The sequence below is a fragment of the Conger conger genome, chromosome 1 (genome assembly GCF_963514075.1).
Source record: "Conger conger chromosome 1, fConCon1.1, whole genome shotgun sequence".
Lineage (NCBI taxonomy): Eukaryota > Metazoa > Chordata > Actinopteri > Anguilliformes > Congridae > Conger > Conger conger.
Window position 1 is genome coordinate 82,420,042 of NC_083760.1, and position 20,597 is coordinate 82,440,638.

A 20,597-nucleotide genomic window follows, 5' to 3' on the forward strand; every position below is an offset into this window, starting at 1 on the left:
GGGTTTGGGCATGATAGAATATGTTTATTACTGAAAGTGTGTGTGTGTGTGTATGAGCACGGGGGTTATTTTATTAAAGATGGTAAAAGTGTACGTACATATTGTGACTCCTTGCTGTGGAACAGCGATCAGCGTTACGCAGCTTGTCGTAAGCTGAAAAGAAGATGAAGAGATAATGTGCGCTTTCAGGCAGATAATGTTAAGTGAGATATAGCGCGGATGAAAGTGTCAGTGACAGCACATCAGGCAGATGTGTTCAGCTCTTTTCCTTACGCACTGCTTTTCATTGGGAGTGCTTGTACGGGGAGAGCCTCTCGGCAGGATTCGGCGTGGTACAATGTTATCTTCCATTTCAATACACGCTAATATGTAGGAAATAGGCACACAATGTCGTCCAATGCAGCCTTAATGGTCTAGCAAGTATGTTTGGCAGATTTGAATGAACGTGGTGGTTTAATTGTGGAAGTGCTAAGGTTGCTAAAGAAGATCATTTAAAGGCATACTATGCATTATTTGCACCTTGAAAATATTGCATAACAAATATGCTCAGTCATTACTATAACATGCTGGCAACCTGTTAAATACAAACACAAGTATTGTCAGTGAAATAGCTAGCTCAAAGGCTTGCGTGGAATGTGACTACTGAAGTTTTATGAATCAGACTGGTTTCTTAGCTCATTGCTATCAGGGAGAGGCGGGGGTTGAGAATGGGGCACATATGTTTTTTTGTGAGAAATTCCTCCGTAGTCAGCCTTTAAGCTTGATTTACAAAACAACTGATTTCCTTTTTCTCAGCCAAACACACATACTGTAGCGTGATATTTTCTGCGGATACATCGGCTGTCATGTGACCTGTCTCCAGGGGAAAGATGGCGGCATGGAGACCATGTCCAACCTGACCCACAGAGTGTCGCAGCAGGAGAACGGCCTGCCCCTCATCTGTGAGGCCTTCAACAGGGGCACGCGGTTCTCCAAAACACACTCCTCCACCCTGAAGGTCTTCTGTAGGTCCCTGCCTTTCGTTTCTCCTCCTTCCATCTCTCCTTTTCCTCCACTCCTCACTCCACCATCCATCTCCTTCTCACCCTCCCTCTCTCCGCCCTACCCTGTGTTCCCCTGCATGCCTTTAAACCCGTTCCTGCACTATTTCTCTCATCCCCCCCAACTCCCCGTGCTCTCCTCCGCCTATCTTTCATCCGTTTATTCCTCCCTCTCTGCCAGCCTATCACCCCATTCCTCACACCTCTCCCGTGCACCTTCATCCCTCTCTCCCTCCCTCTCTCCCTCCTCCCCTCTCTTTGGATCCATCCCCTGGTACTTCAGCCCAGAGCACTTTTCTGCAGTGTTGTCGTCTGCTCCACTGCAGTGGGCTGTGTTTGCCCTCTCTAGCAGTGCGGTGCCTGACTGAATACATGGCCACACCCGGGCCATTGCCCCCATGTGCTGCCAGTCTGGACTGCATTGGCTGTTTTCGCCCAGGGCCCCTGGCCAAACTAATGCCCCTGTCTCTGACCTCACTCAGACCCCCCACAGAAGGTGTGGATGGACGCCCCTCCCGAGGGGACCGTGCTGCGGGCCGGAGCCACGGTTCGGCTGGTGTGCTACTCCACTGGGGGGAACCCCCCCGGACAGCTCACCTGGTACAAGGTCAGTGGGTCAGCCGTGAACTCATAAAAGATGAAGCTAGATGTGTGTGTAAGTGCGTGTTCCCTCTGCGTGTGTGTGTTTCAGTGTGTACACACGCTCAGCAGTGGACTGTGTGAGTGTGTGCTCATGTTCAGTTGTGTGTGTGTGTGTGCCTGTGTTTGTGTTCACAGTGTGTGAGTGTGTGTGTGTGTATATGTGTGAGTGTATGTGTGTGTGTATGTGTGTGTGTGTGTGTGTGTGTGTGTGTGTGCCTGTGTTTGTGTTTATGCTGTGCGCAGTGTGTCTGCAGTGCGGTGTCTGTTCTTCACTCAGTCAGAGTGTTCCTGTGTTAAATATGCTGTGCTTTGTCAGAGCGTGCGTGTTCATGCATATGTTAATGCAGTGTGTCTCAGAGCCATGCTGTTCACAGTGTGGAGCAGAGCATTAGTGCTACAGCTGCTGTGCCACTCTACTGTCGGCCCGAGGTGCCCGGTCCGTTTGTGTGTGTCAGAGTGGATGTGTGTGTGTGTGTGTGTGTGTATGTGTGTCAGAGTGGATGTGTGTGTATGTGTGTGTGTGTGTGTGTCAGAGTGGATCTGTGTGTGTGTGTGTGTGTGTCAGAGTGGATGTGTGTGTGTGTGTGTGTGTGTCAGAGTGGATGTGTGTGTGTGTGTGTGTCAGAGTGGATGTGTGTGTGTGTGTGTGTGAGTGTGTGTGTAGGTGTGTGTGTATGTGTGTGTGTGTGTGTGTGTAGGTGTGTGTGTGTGTGTGTGTGTGTGTGTGTGTGTAAGTGTGTGTGCGGGGTGCCTCAGTGTCCGTGTCACAGCATCATATACTTCACGGAATGGCATGGCTTTGGAGTCCTGTCCTCCACACACACTCAGGGCGGCCTGTAGCGTAGTGGTTAAGGTAAGCCTGTAGCGTAGTGGTTAAGGTAAGCCTGTAGTGTAGTGGTTAAGGTAAGCCTGTAGCGTAGTGGTTAAGGTAAGCCTGTAGTGTAGTGGTTAAGGTACTTGACTGGGACCTGTAGCGTAGTGGTTAAGGTACTTGTCTGGGACCTGTATCGTAGTGGGTAAGGTACTTGACTGGGACCCGGAAGGTTGGGGTTCCAATCCGCGGTGTAGGCACAATATAATCCACACAGCCCTTGAGCTCTTCAGCAAGGCCCGTAACCCCGCATTGCTCCAGGGGGGATTGTCCCCTGCTTAGTCTAATCAACAGAAGGTCACTCTGGATAGAAGTGTCAGTGTATTATTGTTATTGCCCTTGTGTCCTCCTCAGGGTAAATCCGTGTGTGATAACCGGAGGACGCTCCCATCGGAGAAGGGCGTCTCCAGGGAGCTGGTACTCATCCTCCAGCCCAGCGACAACATGGCTGTGTACCGCTGCAATGCCACCAACCAGGCACGGAAGGTCCTGTCCACCCAGACCAAGCTGCACGTCCAGTGTGAGTCACAACACAGAGGGGGCTCTGGGAAATAAAACGCGGGGTCAGGGTTTGGTTGGCCTGAAGGCACCTGTCAATCGGGCTGGGTCCACATTCTCTATCCTTGTCTCCTTCCCTTTCTTCCTTTCCTCGGTTCCTTATGGACACAACACAAGAACACAAGGGAGGGTCAGAGGAGAGGTGACTGGAGAGAAAGAGAAATGCATTTCTGAGCACCCTCCAAGCGGAGTGTCACAACCGTGACCGTTACGCATTTCAGCCAGATTTCCGTCTTGCCTGCGGTTGTGTGAAGTCATTCTCGGCTTTCACCGTGCAGTTACAGGTCTGTGTCCTTCACCAGCGGGGGCTCATGGGGGAACTTCCTTCACTGCTGGCCAGAATAACTCCAGCATTCCTTAATATGGTGGCTTGGGAAAGCCAACCAGGGAGGAGCTTAAACTCCAGTGGCCACCAGAGGTATTGCAGTTTATTAAGCCCCTGGTGCCAAAACGCTATTTTCCCCATTGAAGTCCATTCAAAACTATAACTTTATTATTTTGGACAGTAGTTTAAAATTTCTTCACAGTGGACAAATTACTGTCCAGGGACAGACTGGACACAGAAGAACATACTAGATTGTTGTCATTCCTGACCATCCTTTCACATTTAGGGAGCCGACGTGCATGCACTGGTGCCAACAAACAGGCCCAGTGCACATGTTCAGGGGCCAAAGAAGCCCCACAGTCAAACATGGCAGCCTCCATGAACTGGCTTCATGCACCGTTGAGCAGCTCCCGCAGGAGAACCAGTGAGCTGTCTCCAGCTCTTATACATCTCCATGCGCCAGGTCTCAGAGGCGGAGAGGAGAACTTTCCGGATGCCCTGCCATCCTCGAAAGTGCTGTCTGAACTCCAGGCCGGGTTTCACATGCATTTTCTCCTCTCTGCTGGGCAGAAAAGGAGCTCTGATTAGCCCTTCATATTTAAATGACAGTACGCCAGGTAGCTGCTGTTCATTCTTATTCATGGACGCCATTGTGCGCGGCAATATTGTGGAACGAAATGTATGGATCAGTAGGCCTAGATACCACCGCTGTATCTAGCGGATAATGCAAGGGCTAAGGCACACGTCAACAGTGGTTAAATTAACATTGCAGGAGCATCGATTTGCCATCTCTTCAGATTAAGAGCGCCTCGCCCCGGCTTAACAAAGATATGAGGAGATATTCGGACAGCAAATTATCTGCCGAGTCAGCCTCTTTCAAAGTTCTGCATCGGATTTAAAGTGCAGGTCGCCTGGAGGAAAGGGGCGATAGCGCTGTGCATCACTCAGCGCGGCGGAGGGCTCTGAGCCAGCGGGCGGTCGCGGAGCGTCCGGGGAGCCGGGCGTTGACGGCGGGGTCAGGGGTGGCGGTGTCCGGTCTGCGCAGGCCGGTCTGGGGCTCGGCGGAGGGCTTAACCCGGGGCGCTCGGCGGTTATCACCACTCCCTCTGCTCAGTTTCTCTCTGTAATTGCATTTTTCAGGCGCAGTTATTTATTTCATTTCGCCATCGTTTTGTCTCATCTGGTAGGGCCTAGTTAGCTTAGCCGTTTATAGACTTTTAGTTAAATTAGCTGGTGTTTTGGACCGTTATCTTTCTCTCTGCGTTTTGTAGATAATTTTTTACCGTAATTAAATATATAGATGACAGATTTTATTTAATATGATTTTGCCTCTCGCGTGCGTTTTTTTTCCGCGCTCACTCCCGGGTAATTCGTGGTTCTTGGTGATTTGGAGCGGGGGATTGTGTGTGTGCAGTCCCTCGACACGCTCGCCCAAGATCTCATTTCCACCTGGCGGACCTCGCGGCGCAGGAGAGATTACCGGAGCCGATTTCGGGGGAGAAGCGGAGCCTATCTCTCAGCGCTGACAGCTGCTGCCAGCGGAGCTGGGAGGTACTGATGCGGTGGTGACCCCAGGAAACCTCCGGCAGCCCAAACCCGGCCCCGCGACGGTCCCTCCGGGGCCGTGGGCCCGAGCCTCGTCCCACCCTGCGCTCCCCGCGCCCGTGTCCCTCTGCTCTCCGGCTGCTGCCGTTAGCCCGATACCCCCGTATCAGCTCTGAGTGTGTCCAATCTGCCTTTTTCATCTTCCATCTTAATAAGCTGGCCCTATCTCCCGGCTATGTTGCCCTTATCTCCTGCATCGCTCTATTTTGCATTATTCCCTCCCCACAATGCCATTGTCGCTGCGGAAAATGAAATTTGACGGATGGGTGGGCTGATAGCGCTCCCCCCCCCCCCCCCCGTGGCTGTTTCTGTTGCAGTCCCGGCCGTCGGCGTGACGATCGCGGCCAATCGTAAAGAGACGCGCAGCGGCGACCTCCTGAACTTGACCTGCGTCTCCGGAAGCAGCAACCCCAGAACCAACATCACGTGGACCCTGGGAGCAGAGAGGTAGAGAGGGGCGTGCGGAGCTTAGCGTTACCCTTGAATTAGCCCCGGACGGCTACACAAAGCCCGCAGCCTCTTCGTGAGTGAAGTGGTTGTGCAACATGACTTAACATTTAAGGGTTGCTGGTTTGAAGGCTGACTGACGCAGCTGGAGAAAAAGCACCAGAGAGAAGAGAAAGGACTAGTAGGCGATGGAATGCGCGTGTGAGAGACAGATGAAACGGGCACAAGTATCTCTCACAAATAAGCCTAACGACAACAATGGATGTGTTTGTAAAGCACATTTCGCACAAAGACTTGTAGCCCAAAGTGCTTCACAGTTTAAATGGGTAATTTAAAAAAAGAAATTGAGTGAAAATATAATTCAATTAAAACAGTAACAAGTAAAAATAGCCCATGTTGTCAGAAACAAAATGTGAAACTAAGATTAAAAAGCAGGAGCAAAGTCAGAGTGCGGTAAGATAAGGTAACACCTTAGGTAAGAAAATGATTAAATGATTAAAAACCCGAGAGACCTCTCAGGACATACTGTGAATTGCGATAAAAATCATATTGCAATTTGAAAAAACATAAAATGCTAAATCAAATTCAATTAAAAACAATATCACTTGAGTAGTGCCAGTACTGTGCTACTTTGGGGCAGCCTAATAGTGGCTAAGGTACATGACTGGGACTCGGAAGGTTGCTGGTTCAAGCCCCAGGTAGTCATGATGAGATCCACGCAACTGTTACTTAACCCCACAATGCTCCAGGGAGGATTGTCCCCTGCTTAGTCTAATGGACTGTACGTTGTTTTGGATAAAGTAGGCTTCAGCTGAGTCGATCCAGCGTGAATCACGTGTTCTCCCTTGCTCTGCCGCAGGGTGACAGGGGTGGACCAGGCCCCGAGGAAGGCCGAATTCGGGGGTGTGTCTGTGCGCAGTGTGCTCACGCTGTCCCTCTCCTCCAATCACAACGGCCACAGAGTGACCTGCCACGCCTTCAGCTCCTTACTGTCAGAGGGCGTCAACAGCTTTTACACACTCAATGTGCTCTGTGAGTCTGTGCGTGTGCGCACGTGTGCGTGCGTGTTCTACCAGTTTGTGCATGTGTATGAGTGTGTGTAGCAGGCAGAGTGCTGTGTGTGTTTATGTGTGTATCTGAGACCAGTGTGCTGTGTAATTACGGCTGTGGAAATGGACTGTAAGCCCAGTGAGCAAATCTGCGTAGGAGCATCTGCTAAACGGCATAATGCTGTGCTAAATGTAACTGTCAGTTTCAATCTGCGGTGACTGACATTTTTTTCACTCTTGCTCTGTGGAACATAGTGGACATTTTGTCTGAGTAGACTGCATGTTTGTTTGTTTCTATATTTAATGTAACTCTGTGTGTGTGTGTGTGTGTGTGTGTGTGTGTGTGTGTGTGCGCGCGCAGTTCCTCCTGAATTTGGGCCAGACCAGCCTAAGCTGATCCATACGGCTGAAGACGACATTGCCCTCCTCCCGTTGACAGTCTCAGCCAATCCGGACGAGATATCCTGCGAATGGACCTATCAGGGCGAAACACTGGCCATAGGTAAGGAGGATGGGTGGATCCAACCAATGAAAACCTCCCACCCAGAAGAAGGTGGGGAGGAGGGGCACCATCACCGAATCTTTAAATAAAAGCCGCGCTTTGTAGCAGAAAAGCTCGGCAGACATGATTTGCATTAGACCATAATTCATGCAGGCCAGAGGAGCTTCAATAGGACCCAAGGCCCCAGTGTTTCCATTTCACATAAAGGGCGCCATCTTACACAGTTCAGAGGCGAGACCCCTCTGCTCTCTTCCTCAGTGTAGCTCCAGCTCTGTTGTGTGTATTAGGCTCAGTGAGCGTGCTCAGTGCGAGCGTTAAATAATTAACAGCGTAGTGTACTTTAACGGAGGTGGTAATGAGGAGTCACACGGTGTCTCCCGTGACAGACGGGTATCCGAGGTACCACCGGAGCGGGGGCGTGGAGCTGGAGATCTGGAACGTCACCAGGAGGGACGCGGGGCGCTACACGGCCGTGTGCAGCAACTCCGAGGGGGAGACACGCACCGCTGTCGCCCTGGATGTCCAGTGTAAGGGACACACACACCCGGCAACACAGAGCGCCCCCCGGCTAACATGGCTCTGAGCATTCCTGTTCTGTTCCAAGCTACCATGGATCTTAACGTTCCTGTTCCATTGCGGGCTACTGCGGTTCTTAGCGTTTCCTGTTCCATTGCAAGCTGCCATGTTTCTTAGCGTACCTGTTCCATTTCAGGGTACTGCGGTTCTTTGCTTACCTGTTCCATTTCAGGCTAACATGTTCCAATTCCAGTTCAGGGGGCCCCCAGCCCAATCTATAATGCACAGAACTTTGAGAACTATGTAGAACAGGGCTCCTGGGTTCTGGAGGCCCACAGGGTCTGCTGGTTTTTGTTCTCAACTTGAGGCGAGTAAAATGTGTAATCAGCAGCTTTGATTGATCAATTAATGTTTTTATTCCTACATCAGACCAGAGTAAACACATTTTGCATTAAATATACCAGCCAAGTCTTAAGCTTTTATTCTTTAATTCATCAAAATAATGTCAGATCAAGTAAACAGTGTGGTTCATTAAATAACTAAGTGCTGAAACTGGCACAAAAGTACAGGAGCAGAGATCAATCAGATCAATTCTTATGTAAGCCTGGTGGAGTGTGAGTTTAGCAGTTTACAGGTTCTACTGAGTCTCTATCCACAACTTTTAAACACAAATTAATGACCAGTTCAGACCAATATGAGGTGAGATAGCTGTGGTATCCAGGGCTGGCCAACCGTGTTCCTGGAGATGGGGGGCGACATGGCTCAGGCAATAAGAGCAGTTGTCTGGCAGTCGGAGGGTTGCCGGTTTGATCCCCCGTCCGGGCTGTGTCGAAGTGTCCCTGAGCAAGACACCTAACCCCCAAATGCTTCTGACGAGCTGGTCGGCGCCTTGCATGGCAGCCAATCGCCATTGGTGTGTGAGTGTGTCTATGAATGGATGAATGAGAAGCATCAATTGTACAGCGCTTTGGATAAAGGCGCTCTATAAATGGCAACCATTTACCATTTTACCATTTAGATCTACTGTCCTGCAGGTTTTCACTACAACCCTAACCAAGCACACCTCGTTCAGCTGCTACAAGTCTCATTGAGTAGCTGTATAGTAGAATTAGGGGTGCCAAATTAGTGTTGAGATGAAAACCTACAGGACAATAGATCTGCCTGAATACGGTTGGCCAGCCCTGGTAGAACCCAGCAATTTACCTGATTGATTAGTGCTGAGTAACGGTGGAAACCACTGAATCCTTCAGCCCTTCAGTCCCCCGTGGGAATGAGATATACTGTAATTCATCATAAATGTGGCTTTTTAAAAATAATATAATGATAACTATGTTTCACTGCTGTGTGTTTGTGCAATAAAACTATATACACTCACTGAGCACTGTATTAGGATTCTTTAGACTTCTACTGCTGTAGCCTACTTAGAGTTATGATGTGTTTAAGCGTTATGGAACGAGCACCCGTGTTATATCATGGATATTGGCACAGCTTTAAACTCACTCATTTTATTTTACTTTACTTTGGTAAGCTACTAGAGGCGAGATAACAATAATGTTAAGTTACTTTCCTTTTGATTTCAAAGTAGATAACGGTGATCTACAAATGCGGAGTAATTTAAAAGATGTGTGAACATTCCATTTAGACTAGTGTGTGTGAAAATCCCTGGAGATCAGCAGTTTCTGAGATACTCAAACCACCTTGTCTGCCACCGACAATCATTCCACGGTCTAAATCACTTAGATAACATTTTTTTTCCATTCTGATGGTTGATGTGAACATTAGCCGAAGCTCCTGACCTGTATCTACATGATTGCGTGCATTGCACTGCTGCCACGCAATTGGCTGATTAGATAATCACATGAACAAGTAGGTGTAATAAAGTAAAAATGTTCCTAATAAAGTGCTGGGTGGGTGTATATACCTGTTATTTCCACATTCACATGAGAATGTCAGAGAAGTCCTCTCATGGACTGCGTGGTGTCCGGTGCCTGTCCCCGGCTCGGTCCTAATTGCGTCGCCGGGTTTCTGTTTTTCCGCGTCAGGCCCACTGGCATTTGGAAAGGCCTCGCTAACGACATGCATAGATCAGCAATTACCCGGCGCGTTCCCTGCCTGAAAAAACAGCAGTGTGAAATCCATGAGAATAATAATGATAGCCATAAACCATAATGATAACATCTATTGTTTGCCAGCAGATTTGGCGGAGGAGGCTTTTTTTCCCGTTCAGCGCACCTGTCAATCAGATTTTTTTCAGAGTGCTCCGTCTCTGTCAAGGCTGCGGTAACATTTATTTATTTTTTTTACCCCTGTAACAGCGCTGTTAGCGTAGGCACACTTTTTACGGCCGTGTGAAATACGGCTCCGGAAGCTTCCGGCGACGGCCGCCGTCCTCGTCGGGGGCCGCGTTTATCGGTCCTGCGGCGCGAGCGGCTCCCGTTCTTTAAATTTCGACGATCGGCATATTTTTACGAGCCGCCGTCGTGGCCTGAGTTACGGGGGCTTAATGGCGCTGCGATTGCAGAATGTCACGACGCACTTCCCCCCCCTGCGAGCGCCTGCCAGCCCCGCGCCCCGCTCTGGCCCGCGCCGCGGCGGTAATGGCAGGAACGGGGCCCCTGCACCCCGGGGCCTGGCACTTAACCTGAATGGCTGTCTAAATGGACTGCTAAACGCGGGGATGTAAATATAAATCCGGCGCGGAGGGCTGCTACGCGCGCCGCGGTCCGTGCTACGCCCACGGGGCTGTCTCTGTGGCGATTTGTGTGTCCGCAGAGCTGGCTGACGTGGGATTCATTCTGCCTGCCCACTGCTTTGCGACTGAGATTGTTAACCTGGGAAGGAGGTGTGATTGAGTGGTGACGGGGGGGTGGTATTGAGATTGGTGATGGGGGGGGGTGGTATTGAGATTGGTGATGGGGGGGGGGGGTGGTATTGAGATTGGTGATGGGGGGGGTGGTGGTATTGAGATTGGTGATGGTGGGGGGGTGGTATTGAGATTGGTGATGGGGGGGTGGTGGTATTGAGATTGGTGATGGGGGGGGTGGTATTGAGATTGGTGATGGGGGGGTGGGTGGTGGAATTGAGATTGGTGACAGGACGTGAGAGTGGTATTGAGATTGCTGTTTGGTGTGAAATTCGTTTGGGTGGTGTGAGAGTGTGAGACAGAGCCTGAGAGTGTGTGTCTCATACCCAAAGCATGAGAGAAGGCAACCCTCAGTATCTGCCAAACCCCCAGATCCTCCCAGTGTGCGGGCAGCGAGGGATCCCGTGTATGTAGACCTCGGCCTCACCGCAGACCTGGAGTGTGTGGCTGACGCTAACCCCATCGTCTCCGGAATGTTCTCCTGGGAATGGCTGGTAAGCGCTCCGGGCTGTTCGCAGATTCCCTACCTTTCACTTCCTCGCCTCTCCTCTCCCCGTTCCCACTGTTTATCATTCACCCGCTTAAAGCGCAATTGGCCAATATATCAGCCGTCTAACAGCCTACATCCACCCCGCCCCCCCCTTTTGTCTTCTGCATAAATCGAGAAAAATAGGTTTCATTAAAGCAGTGTTACTAAGGTGTGCATTTGTCAATGTTAGCCTGCATTACTCTGTGTTTACGGGGGCCCACCACTTCCTCCCACTCTGTCCGTTCCTCTTGCTCTGTGGTTTCTCTCTCGCAGGGCGAGGACGACCCCCTCCCGGGGTCGGAGAGGGAGGACGAGGCCACCGGTTGGCTGACCATCCCCGAGGTCGCCCGCTCCCACAGCGGCCGCTACAGATGCACGGTGGACAACGGCATAGCGCCCCCTGCCAGCGCGGAGGTCCGACTGGTTGTGCGCTGTGAGTTTCTGCTTCCCGGTTTGGTAGACCACTGATCTGGATTACTGCACTACCCTTGAACTGGTGGACTGCTGGCTATCTCACTACTATCTCCGGTAGCTCAAGCTATTTTTTGAAATAGTCGGTAGCTGGTTGACCAGTTCAGACCAGCTCCATACTCAGCACAGTTTGACCAGCTCAAGCTATGTTTTGAAACAGATGGTAGCTGGTATTTCAAGCTGGTCAGAGCTGGATTTCACACCAGGACAGTACTTATATGGTATTACATGTCTAATAATAATCGCCAGGATAGGGTGGAGGTGAAGGAGGACTATCTACATATAAGGCCTAATGTGGGTAACTGGGGCTTATGAACCTGAGATTGTTGTAAGGTTCATCTGATGTAATTCATCTCTGAAGCCAATTGCAGCACCATACAGTATATGCCTCTTTCTGTTCAACTCAAACTCGGTTTGTTATTTTCTACAAAAGCTCAGACACAGAAGTAGTTAAAGGCTAAAACAATTTATTGCACACAGACACGACAAAGAAACATACAGAGCTTTACCCGCCATGTTCTCTGGGACTCTGGGGACATGAGAATGAATGTGTTTACCTTTGAAAGTGGCTCCTTGGACAGCGATCAGACCTGCTGTTATTAGTCTTCTGTGTTGCCCTCTGTCCAACTCTATTATACAGTTCTGGATTGTCCAAGTACCGTTCACCTCAAGGTGACCGTCTCAGGACATTCAATCACAGTCCCTTTCCAGACTGACGGTGAGTGTGGGCACAGCTGGGCTGGAGGAGCAGAGGCTCTCTGGACAGGGTTGGGTGTGAACTGGGGGGAGGCTGCAGAGAGCGCGATTGGATTCCTGTGTGACCGGCAGAATTTAGGTTTGTGCGAATCTCTCCGCAGTTCAGCCGGAGGTCCAGAAGGGGGCGCAGTGGAGCAAGGTGGCCAGCCGCGGGGACGGCAGCGGCACGGCCCAGGTGGCCTGTCAGGCCGAGGGGGTCCCCAGGGTCGACTTCCTGTGGGCCAAAAACGGGGTGCCCGTGGACTTCAGTGACCCCAGGTGAGAACCAAAGCGCCCGTCTGGGTGCACACTCTTCAGCATAACATTACGTTACATTACAGCAAGGACGCTTTTTATCCAAAGCCACTTACAGTTGATTAGGCTAAGGGCCTTGCTGAAGGGCCCACCAGTTGCACTGATCTCACTGTGGTTACACTGGGGCCTTAACCAACAACTTTCCAGGTCCCAGCACCTTAACTAGCAGCTATAGGCTGACTCCAGCCGAGGCATACCAAGAAAAAGAACACAGGAATTACAGCTATGATGTAAATGATGGTGGATGTTCAGTGTTAGATATGGATTATTGTAGCATGGAGAAGCAGTGAAGAATAGCTGGGTGATGTGCAGGCGTCAGAGCTCCAGAGACGGACCTAATGAAGTCAGGCAGGCCGGTAGTCTCACCGCTGTGTGGGGTTCGGTCCGAGCCTTCCCCGTCTGTCTGTCTGTCTGTCTCAGGTACAGGGAGCGCACGGTCAGAGAGGGGGCGGTCCACACCAGCACGGTCACTGTGGTCAATGTGAGCGCTGCTCTGGACTACGCCGTCTTCACCTGCACCGCCCGCAACGGCCTGGGAGAGGACCGACTGCTCATACAGCTCCTCAGCACCAGTACGGAGAGAGGGAGGGAGGGAGAGAGAGGGAGAGGGAGGGGGGGAGAGGGGGGGAGGGAGGGGAGGGAGGGAGTGAGGGGGAGAGAGAGGGGGAGGGAGGGAGGGAGTGAGGAGGAAAGACAGAGAGGGAGGGAGGGAGTGAGGGGGAAAGAGAGAGAAGGAGGGAGAGAGGTAGGGAGTGAGGGGCAAATAGAGAGGGAGAGAGAGAGGGAGAGAGGGGGAGAGAGTGAGGGGGAGAGGGAGGGAAGGAGAGAGAGAGGGAGGAGAAAGGGAGGGAGGGAGAGGGAGGGAGGAAGGGAGGGGGTTAGGGAGGGAGAGACAGGGACAGTCTGGGAGAGGACCAACTGCACATACAGCTTCTCAGCTCCAGTATGGAGACAGGGAGGGAGGGAGTGAGGGAGTGAGTGGGAGAGGGAGGGAGAGAGAGAGGGGAAGGGAGAGATAGGGAGGGAAAGAGGGGGAGGGAGGGAGGGTTGTAGAGAGGGTGAGAGAGAAGGAAAGTGAGAGAGAGGGAGAGAGAGATAGAAGGAGAGAGGGGAAGAGGGAGGGAGGGGGAAGATAGGGAGGGAGAGAGAGAAGGTGGGAGGGAGAGAGAAGGGGAGGGAGAGATGGGGAAAAAGAAGGATAGAGGGGGACAGGAGTGGACCAGTATAGGAGCGAGGGTGAGAGAAGAGGGGAGCGAGGGAGAGAGAGGGGAGCGAGGGAGAGAAGGGTGGAGCGAGGGAGAGAGAAGAGGGGCAGAGGGTGGCAGGGTAGAGAGGGACAGATGCGGGAGGGGGAGGTGACAGGAGAGGAAGGGAGAGGGACTTGGATAGTGGGAGAGAAGAGGAAGGCAGAGAGTGATGAGAGCAAAGAGGGACAGAAGAGGAAGGAAGAGAGTGATGGTAGAAACAGAGTGATGGTAGAAACAGGGTGACAGTGATGAGAGAGAGGAGGACACACGCCTGGGAGGGAGGGAAGGACTAACAGTGTTGTGTGTAGAGTAGTGTGTAGTTACACATTTATATTTCATGCTTTACATGTATCTTGTATGATTTAACCATATTACCGAGGCTGACCTGTCAAAGTAACTCCATTGAATTGAATGTTGATGGAACAGGAAAACGAGAAGAGAAAGAAAAGAGGGGGGAAAGAGTGGTAGTAAGAAAAATTAGATGGAAAGGGGAATATATAAATGGAGAGACAGTAGAAAAGGAAGAGAGCATTAGAGAGGGAGAGGGGGCAAGGGTGGATGGAGATAGGAAAATAGAGATAGAGAGACAGAGAGAGAGAGAGAGAGGGGGGGGGGGGCGGTTTCAAAACAACATTTATTTATAGATAAATCTATCTAAATCTAAAAGGGAGACTAATCAGTTTATGGAGCTGGTGATTTCAGCTTTTCTTTTGTGTAGGCATGAGGCTGCTATGAGTGTCGAAGAGACACTCATTTGGAGTTCAGCCAGCGCTCTATATAGAAAAGAGAACAGTCCCAATTTCCATGACAACGCGTGTGAGTTGTGCTTTGTTTGCCATATTCGGCTTGTTTAGCCCGTCTGCAGTCTAAACCGCACAGAGACCAAAGGAGAGCCGTCTGGACAGAGGCTGCCGTGATACCACGCAGTGCTACCGCGCTTTATAAATAAATTAATTTGGGAATAAACGTCTGTGGTTTCTCTTCCAGTCCGAACACAGCCTGCGAGAGCGCGGACTGTCGATTCGTTTTCCGTTTCTTTTCAACGGACTTGACAGCGGAAACAGACCGAGCGCGGATACCGCGCTAAGGACGACGCAGCGCGGCCCGGGTAGCAGCCTAGCGTCGAGTCCCGCCACACTCGCCTGCCAGACTCGAGCGAACCGCGATGCAGTTTCTCTGCCCTGCTCTGGCTGGCGTCTGTAGCGCCTGAGCCATTTCGTGGATAATGATGCTCTAAAACGCTTCTCTGTGCTTTGCCCCCATTACACTGCCCTCTGGCTGTGAAATTAGTATCCCTTTGCCATCTCCCAGCCCCTATCCCATCATGCCCCACGGCCCCTGGCAGACACGTTTAGTGTTTACCATAAAAACCATGAAATACAATCCAATATTCTTGCTGTTTTTACCGCTGCGAATATTCATAATTAATCTGACGCAGTAATAATAAATTATATATGCTTCTTATCATCAGAGGGGCTGGAGAAAAAATGCACTTTCCTTCGCCGACGTTTCTGTTTGGATTTAAAGGCGCCGTACAGGCGATGGAAATAAGACTAATCCTAAGTCTGCCGCAAAGTGCTCTTTCTCCATTTCCCAGTTTTTTTTATTTTTTTTATCGGGCCTGCCGGTGGGGTTTTTTAAGCAGGTGTGTGTGCGCGTTGCGGGGGAGGGGTGGTGCTGGATGGAGTACAGTAATGTCTGCTTGGTGTTGTGCTTCACCTTTCGCCTGTAATATTCTCCCCGAAGCGGGGAGCTCGGACGGCGTGCGCCCGCGTTTATGAGGCTGTTTACTCTCCCTTCTCTCTCTCCGCTGCTCAGAGCTCCCCTACCTCTCTTTCCCTCCCTCTCAAATCTAGTTGTTCAGCCTGATTTTCGGGATAATCTGGTACAGGGGGCTCGCCAGTCTCCCCCGTAGGGTTCAACCCCATAGCGCTGTGGTAACTAGAAGCAGTGCGCTCGCTGTGTTTTATGACACACTGTTGCCCTCTAACCCCCTACCACCCCCCCCAACCTTCCCCCTCTCTTTATCTCTCCCTTTCTCTCTCTCTCTCTATTTATCTCTGGAATAGAAGATGGTCAAGAGCGAGCAGCAGACTGGACTTGCAGAATGAAGTGCAGCTACTTCAAATTAATGAGAGAATGAGAACATCAAGGAAAATGGACAAAACTGTAATATTTGATTTCCATTTCAATGATTTCGTTGGCTTACCTTGTTCATTGTGAAGGTCTTCTGGTATAGCCTGATTAAATGACTGGATATATTGGTTAGAGACCTCTCTGCCTCTCTGTCTTTCTCTCTCTCTCTGTCATTTCAATTCAGTTTCAATTCAATATGCAATAAGCATGAAATACATATAGTAAATATTGCCAAGGCATTGCATACTGGATATATAAACAAATTTCAAATAGAAGAAAAAAAAACCCCAACCCCAAACATTTAGCTATATACTAAATTAAGTCTCACTGTGCCTCTCTCCCTCCATTTCTCCACCATCTCTCTCTCTCTCTCCCTCCCTCTCTCTCTCCCAGATCATCCAGACCCACCCTCTGATCTGCAGTTGGTCAGTGTCAGTCACAGCATGGTCACGTTGCAGTGGACCGCGGGGTTCGATGGGGGTCTGGAGCAGAGGTTCCGTGTCAGGTGAGGGTTCATGGGAAGAGGTCAGATGTCGTATTGGGACCATGCGGTTTATGTCAGGACTGTGAAATAATGATCTCCTCTGGAATTTCGCACATACAAGAGGTGGGGAGGTTAAGCTGCTCTTTTCTGTTTTCACATAGCTACACGCTCATCTCTCTGACACGCTATGGGGTTGTGTTTGGCAGGTATCGCTGGGCAGGTTCTGCCAGTGCTCTGTACGTGGATGTCTTCCCGCCCAGGGACACCACTTTCACTGTCGGTGGCCTCTCCCCACATACCACCTACACCTTCTCCGTCAACGCCATCAACGCCATGGGGGACAGCGAGTATGCCGACAACAATGCAGTACTCACAGTCACCACCAGGGGTCAGTGTGTAGCAGACCTTTTTCTTTTGTTTTGCTTTCGCCCACAGCAGCAGAGTGTAGCTTACCAACCAGGGAAAGAGTTAATCAACCCTAAATGATTAACAGGTTTGTAAATGTCAGGCTTTAAACATTTAAAGCATTTTTAATGAAGCAGGCCAAAGTAAAATCAGACACAGATTAAGGAGTCTCTTTTCTGTAACTGGGGCTGTGTTATTAGTCCCCTGACTCTGGGTTTGAGAGGGATTCATGCTCATTACACAGCTGACAGCTACAGTAAACACCGCCTCGTCCAGTGACTCTGTGCACGCTAAATTACAGCACGGCTGTGTGACGGAGAGCGCCGCCTCTCCCTAACCTGTCCTCTGTCCTACATCCTACGTCCTCCATCCTCTATCCTCTATCCTCTGTCCTACATCCTACGTCCTCCATCCTCTATCCTCTATCCTCTGTCCTCAATCCTTTGTCCTACGTCCTATGTCCTCCATCCTCCATACTCTATCCTCTGTCCTCTGTCCTCCATCCTCTGTCCTACATCCTACGTCCTCCATCCTCTATCCTCTATCATCTGTCCTCCGTCCTACGTCCTCTGTCCTATGTCCTCTGTCCTACGTTCTCTGTTCTCTGTTCTCTGTCCCCTGTCCTCCGTCCTACTTTCTACGTCCTCTGTCCTACATCCTCCGTCCTTTGTCCTCCATCCTCTGTCCTCTGTCCTCCATCCTGTCCTCCATCCTCTGTCCATCATCTTCTGTCCTCTGTCCTCCATTCTCTGTCCTCTGTCCTCCATCCTCTGTCCTCTGTCCGTCAGCAGAGATGGACCCCCAGGAGGAGGAGTCCCCCAGAGACGATGGAGACGCTGCAGGTACACACTACTGAGTTCTGGAGATGAGCACGGGCGATGCGTAAGGCAAGCCACTCGTATGGCAACTTCAATTAAGAAAAGCACCTCAACACAGGCACCATATGTTGACACGCTTCAGTGAGGATGTTAATGGCATTGGGTAATTTTCACTGCGATGCTGTTATTCATTAACTGGGGGATATAATGAAAAAAGTCGCATGGCTACCACGTTTCCTGTCTCACTGCAGTTCTTGGTAGCTGTCCTTATGGGACACTTATATTTCACGATGCCGTCAGAGTTTAGCTGACTAACACGCTGAGTACTTGGCCTGTATTCATAAATCATCTCCGGGTAGGAGCGCTGATATGGGATCAGGTTTCCCCTGTCCATCATTTGCTTATCCATAGTGGGCTACCAGGCAAAACTGATCCTAGATCAGTTAATCCTGCCTTCCGATGCTTTATGAATACAAGCTACCTGATCACAGTCCGTTTGTGTCCCAGAGTCCTTCAGCGTGGCGACTCTCGCGGTGACGCTGTCAGTGGTGGGCGGGGTCCTGTTGGTCCTGAACGCCCTGGGCTGCTTTTGGGGCCTGCGGAGGAGAAAGGGGCGGAGCCTGACAGGTGAACGCACAGAGCCCCGTCAGACACACTTCCCCTCTCTGCCGGGCGACTCGCTCTAGGGAAAGTGTCTGAATTTTAATGCCACTGTCACTACCTCCTCCCGCTGCACTCTTATCTCTCCCTCATCCCTCTTTCCTCTTCCCATATCTCCATCCGCGGCTCCCTCCCTTCCTCTGCCACTGTCTCTCCGCTTATCTCCCTCCATCCCTTTCATCTTCCCTCTTTCCATCTGTCTCTCTCTCCCTCCCTCGGCTTTCTCTCAGTCCCATCTCACTTCTCATTGCCCGTATTTTCCCCTCTTTTTCCTCGTTCTATCTGAGGATCCTTCTCCCTCCTCTCTCCACCTTTTTCTTTCTGTTCATGTCATTCTCCTCCCCTCTTTCCTCTTAATCCCCTTCTCTCTCCCCCTTGGGCTCTCACTCTCTCCGTCTTTCTTCTTCCCAGAGGCTAGCAGCAGTAGCTTGGAGGAGAAGAAGAGTGATGTGGAGAGGTGAGTCAGTTTAATCTGCTTTCTGAGTCAGTCTCTGTTGGTAAACAGCCACCGCAAAATCCACATTAAAAATCGCCTGGAGACAGACAGACACACGGCCAAAAGCAGCTACAGTGGCTTTGCGGGTACAAAAGAGACAGAGCGCCCTGCGAAAGTGGCCGTATATTCAAAGATGGTCGACAGTCCCCCATTATGCTGTGACTTTTACGGTCCTTGGCTGTGGCTGCAGCATGATTTAGCCCACCCTAAGAGAAGACAGAGCTGTACGTTTTTCACTAAGTGGCCATTACAGATGACAAAGTTAAACGTTTCGCTGTGAGTTTTACTGGCCCTGACTGGGGCTGACGGACAGTGGAGAGTGTGGTCCGTTTGACCGTTCGCCTGTACAGCAGGTCCACGGTGACCGGACTGAACCGGTATGAGGGCGGGGAGCTGATCAACACGGCCGCGCGGCGGACCCTGCTGGTGGACAGCGGCTCTGAGACGGAGAGCAACGCGGTCTACGAGACCTACGGAGGGGTGAGAGGCCCAGAAAAGGCTGAGGGCCTCGGGGTGTGGGTGTGGCTGCAATGTGGGTGTGGCTTGACCAGGGCCGGGGTAGTGTGTGATTGGTGCGGTAAAATGTGGGCGGAGCATGAAGGATGTTGTTTGTTAAGGTTGGAGTTGAACTAGAGTAATGCTTACACACTGTTCATTGGCACACGGGCGGAGGCGGGTGGACGTGGGTGGACGCGTGTGGAGAGGTGGATTGATATGGAGGGGTTAAGATGCACAGTAGCTGGGTGTACAGTGAAGTCTGCGTTGCTCACAGTGGTTTGTGTCTTCCGTACGGCGTCCCAGGACAGTGCACACTACTACTACCCCACCGGGGACTTCCGCCCAACTCTCTACCCCCACCCCGAAGGACCCGAAGAGCCAGGTGAGGAGAGCCCAGCGAAATCACATTCGGAATCCAGAAATGGGTGCCGCAAAATGGCCGACGTCATTCCACTGACCTGGTCTTTGTGGGTGTGTCTTTAAGATGGAGGGTACAGGACGGGCCCAGGAGCTCATATCTATGAGGAGGTGATGGACTGGGGAACATATGAAGATTTGGGAGGATTACCTCTCCCGCCCGCATCAGCCATGCGTTACCCCGGCTACACAGAGCCGCACGCAACTTGGGAATGTCAAGAAACTGCCCAGCAGGTCTGTGGAAAGTAGCGTGCGCATAACATTAATGATATATTTATCTCCTCCACTACTTAAGAATTTTTTTTTTTTGTGAGGCAGATCATTTACATTGTAAATTTGGCCTAAGTTCAGTTAACCGCATGACTCTTTTTTCGGTGAACTCACACTGTGCCAGTTTCCTCAGGGAGCCTATCAAAGAAGAGCACGGCCGGCGACTGATCTGGAGCCACCAATCAGGGTTCACGACACTGTGACCGAGCTCCGCCTTCCCAGGAGAGACTCGGAGCTGCCCTTTGAGCTGAGGGGAGAGCTCGTCTGAGGGAATCCGTGTGGCTTCCATCTCAAATTCCTCCCGTCTTCAGAAGTGCGCCCTGTCTCAACTCAGCTCAACACGCACGAGTCAGACAGCCCGGGCTCCGTCCACTGAATCTTAATCCGTCTCTCAAAGCCCTAAATGGAAAATCAATAAAGATGTTATTTTGTGTGTTTCCAGTGGCTTCACGCTATAATCTAATATGATTGTTTTGTTTCGCGATATAATTCAGAGCAGTGGCTTTGCTTGATCAGGCACTGAGCACATCAATGAGTTTCTACTCTGCCGGCATCAATGATTCATACACGGCGTGCGCTGTTGTGTGCTATCTCCTACCTTGTATTTATGCAGTATTTACCACTAGGAAGTGAAATATGTACATCCTTTAAAGATTTAATAGATGCTATTTTATCTGTCTTGCTGTTATTGTAATAGT

General features: G+C 50.8%; 1 protein-coding gene across 1 annotated transcript in view; it reads left to right on the forward strand.

The window, feature by feature from the left end:
• Positions 1–20,291, forward strand: part of nphs1 (NPHS1 adhesion molecule, nephrin) — a 72,868-nt gene extending 52,577 nt beyond the window's left edge. Inside the window, exons 13-32 of the mRNA XM_061253531.1 lie at positions 863–1,004; positions 1,523–1,647; positions 2,908–3,073; positions 5,359–5,488; positions 6,348–6,520; positions 6,899–7,039; positions 7,426–7,566; positions 10,791–10,912; positions 11,221–11,380; positions 12,276–12,432; positions 12,889–13,040; positions 16,245–16,356; positions 16,542–16,723; positions 17,532–17,582; positions 18,066–18,185; positions 18,630–18,675; positions 19,065–19,194; positions 19,516–19,594; positions 19,697–19,863; positions 20,024–20,291. Of these exons, the coding sequence (XP_061109515.1) occupies positions 863–1,004; positions 1,523–1,647; positions 2,908–3,073; positions 5,359–5,488; positions 6,348–6,520; positions 6,899–7,039; positions 7,426–7,566; positions 10,791–10,912; positions 11,221–11,380; positions 12,276–12,432; positions 12,889–13,040; positions 16,245–16,356; positions 16,542–16,723; positions 17,532–17,582; positions 18,066–18,185; positions 18,630–18,675; positions 19,065–19,194; positions 19,516–19,594; positions 19,697–19,863; positions 20,024–20,167 (2,640 nt within the window). The 3' untranslated portion in view covers positions 20,168–20,291. The remainder of the gene's footprint in view (positions 1–862; positions 1,005–1,522; positions 1,648–2,907; positions 3,074–5,358; positions 5,489–6,347; positions 6,521–6,898; positions 7,040–7,425; positions 7,567–10,790; positions 10,913–11,220; positions 11,381–12,275; positions 12,433–12,888; positions 13,041–16,244; positions 16,357–16,541; positions 16,724–17,531; positions 17,583–18,065; positions 18,186–18,629; positions 18,676–19,064; positions 19,195–19,515; positions 19,595–19,696; positions 19,864–20,023) is intronic.
• The last annotated feature ends 306 nt before the right edge of the window (positions 20,292–20,597 follow it).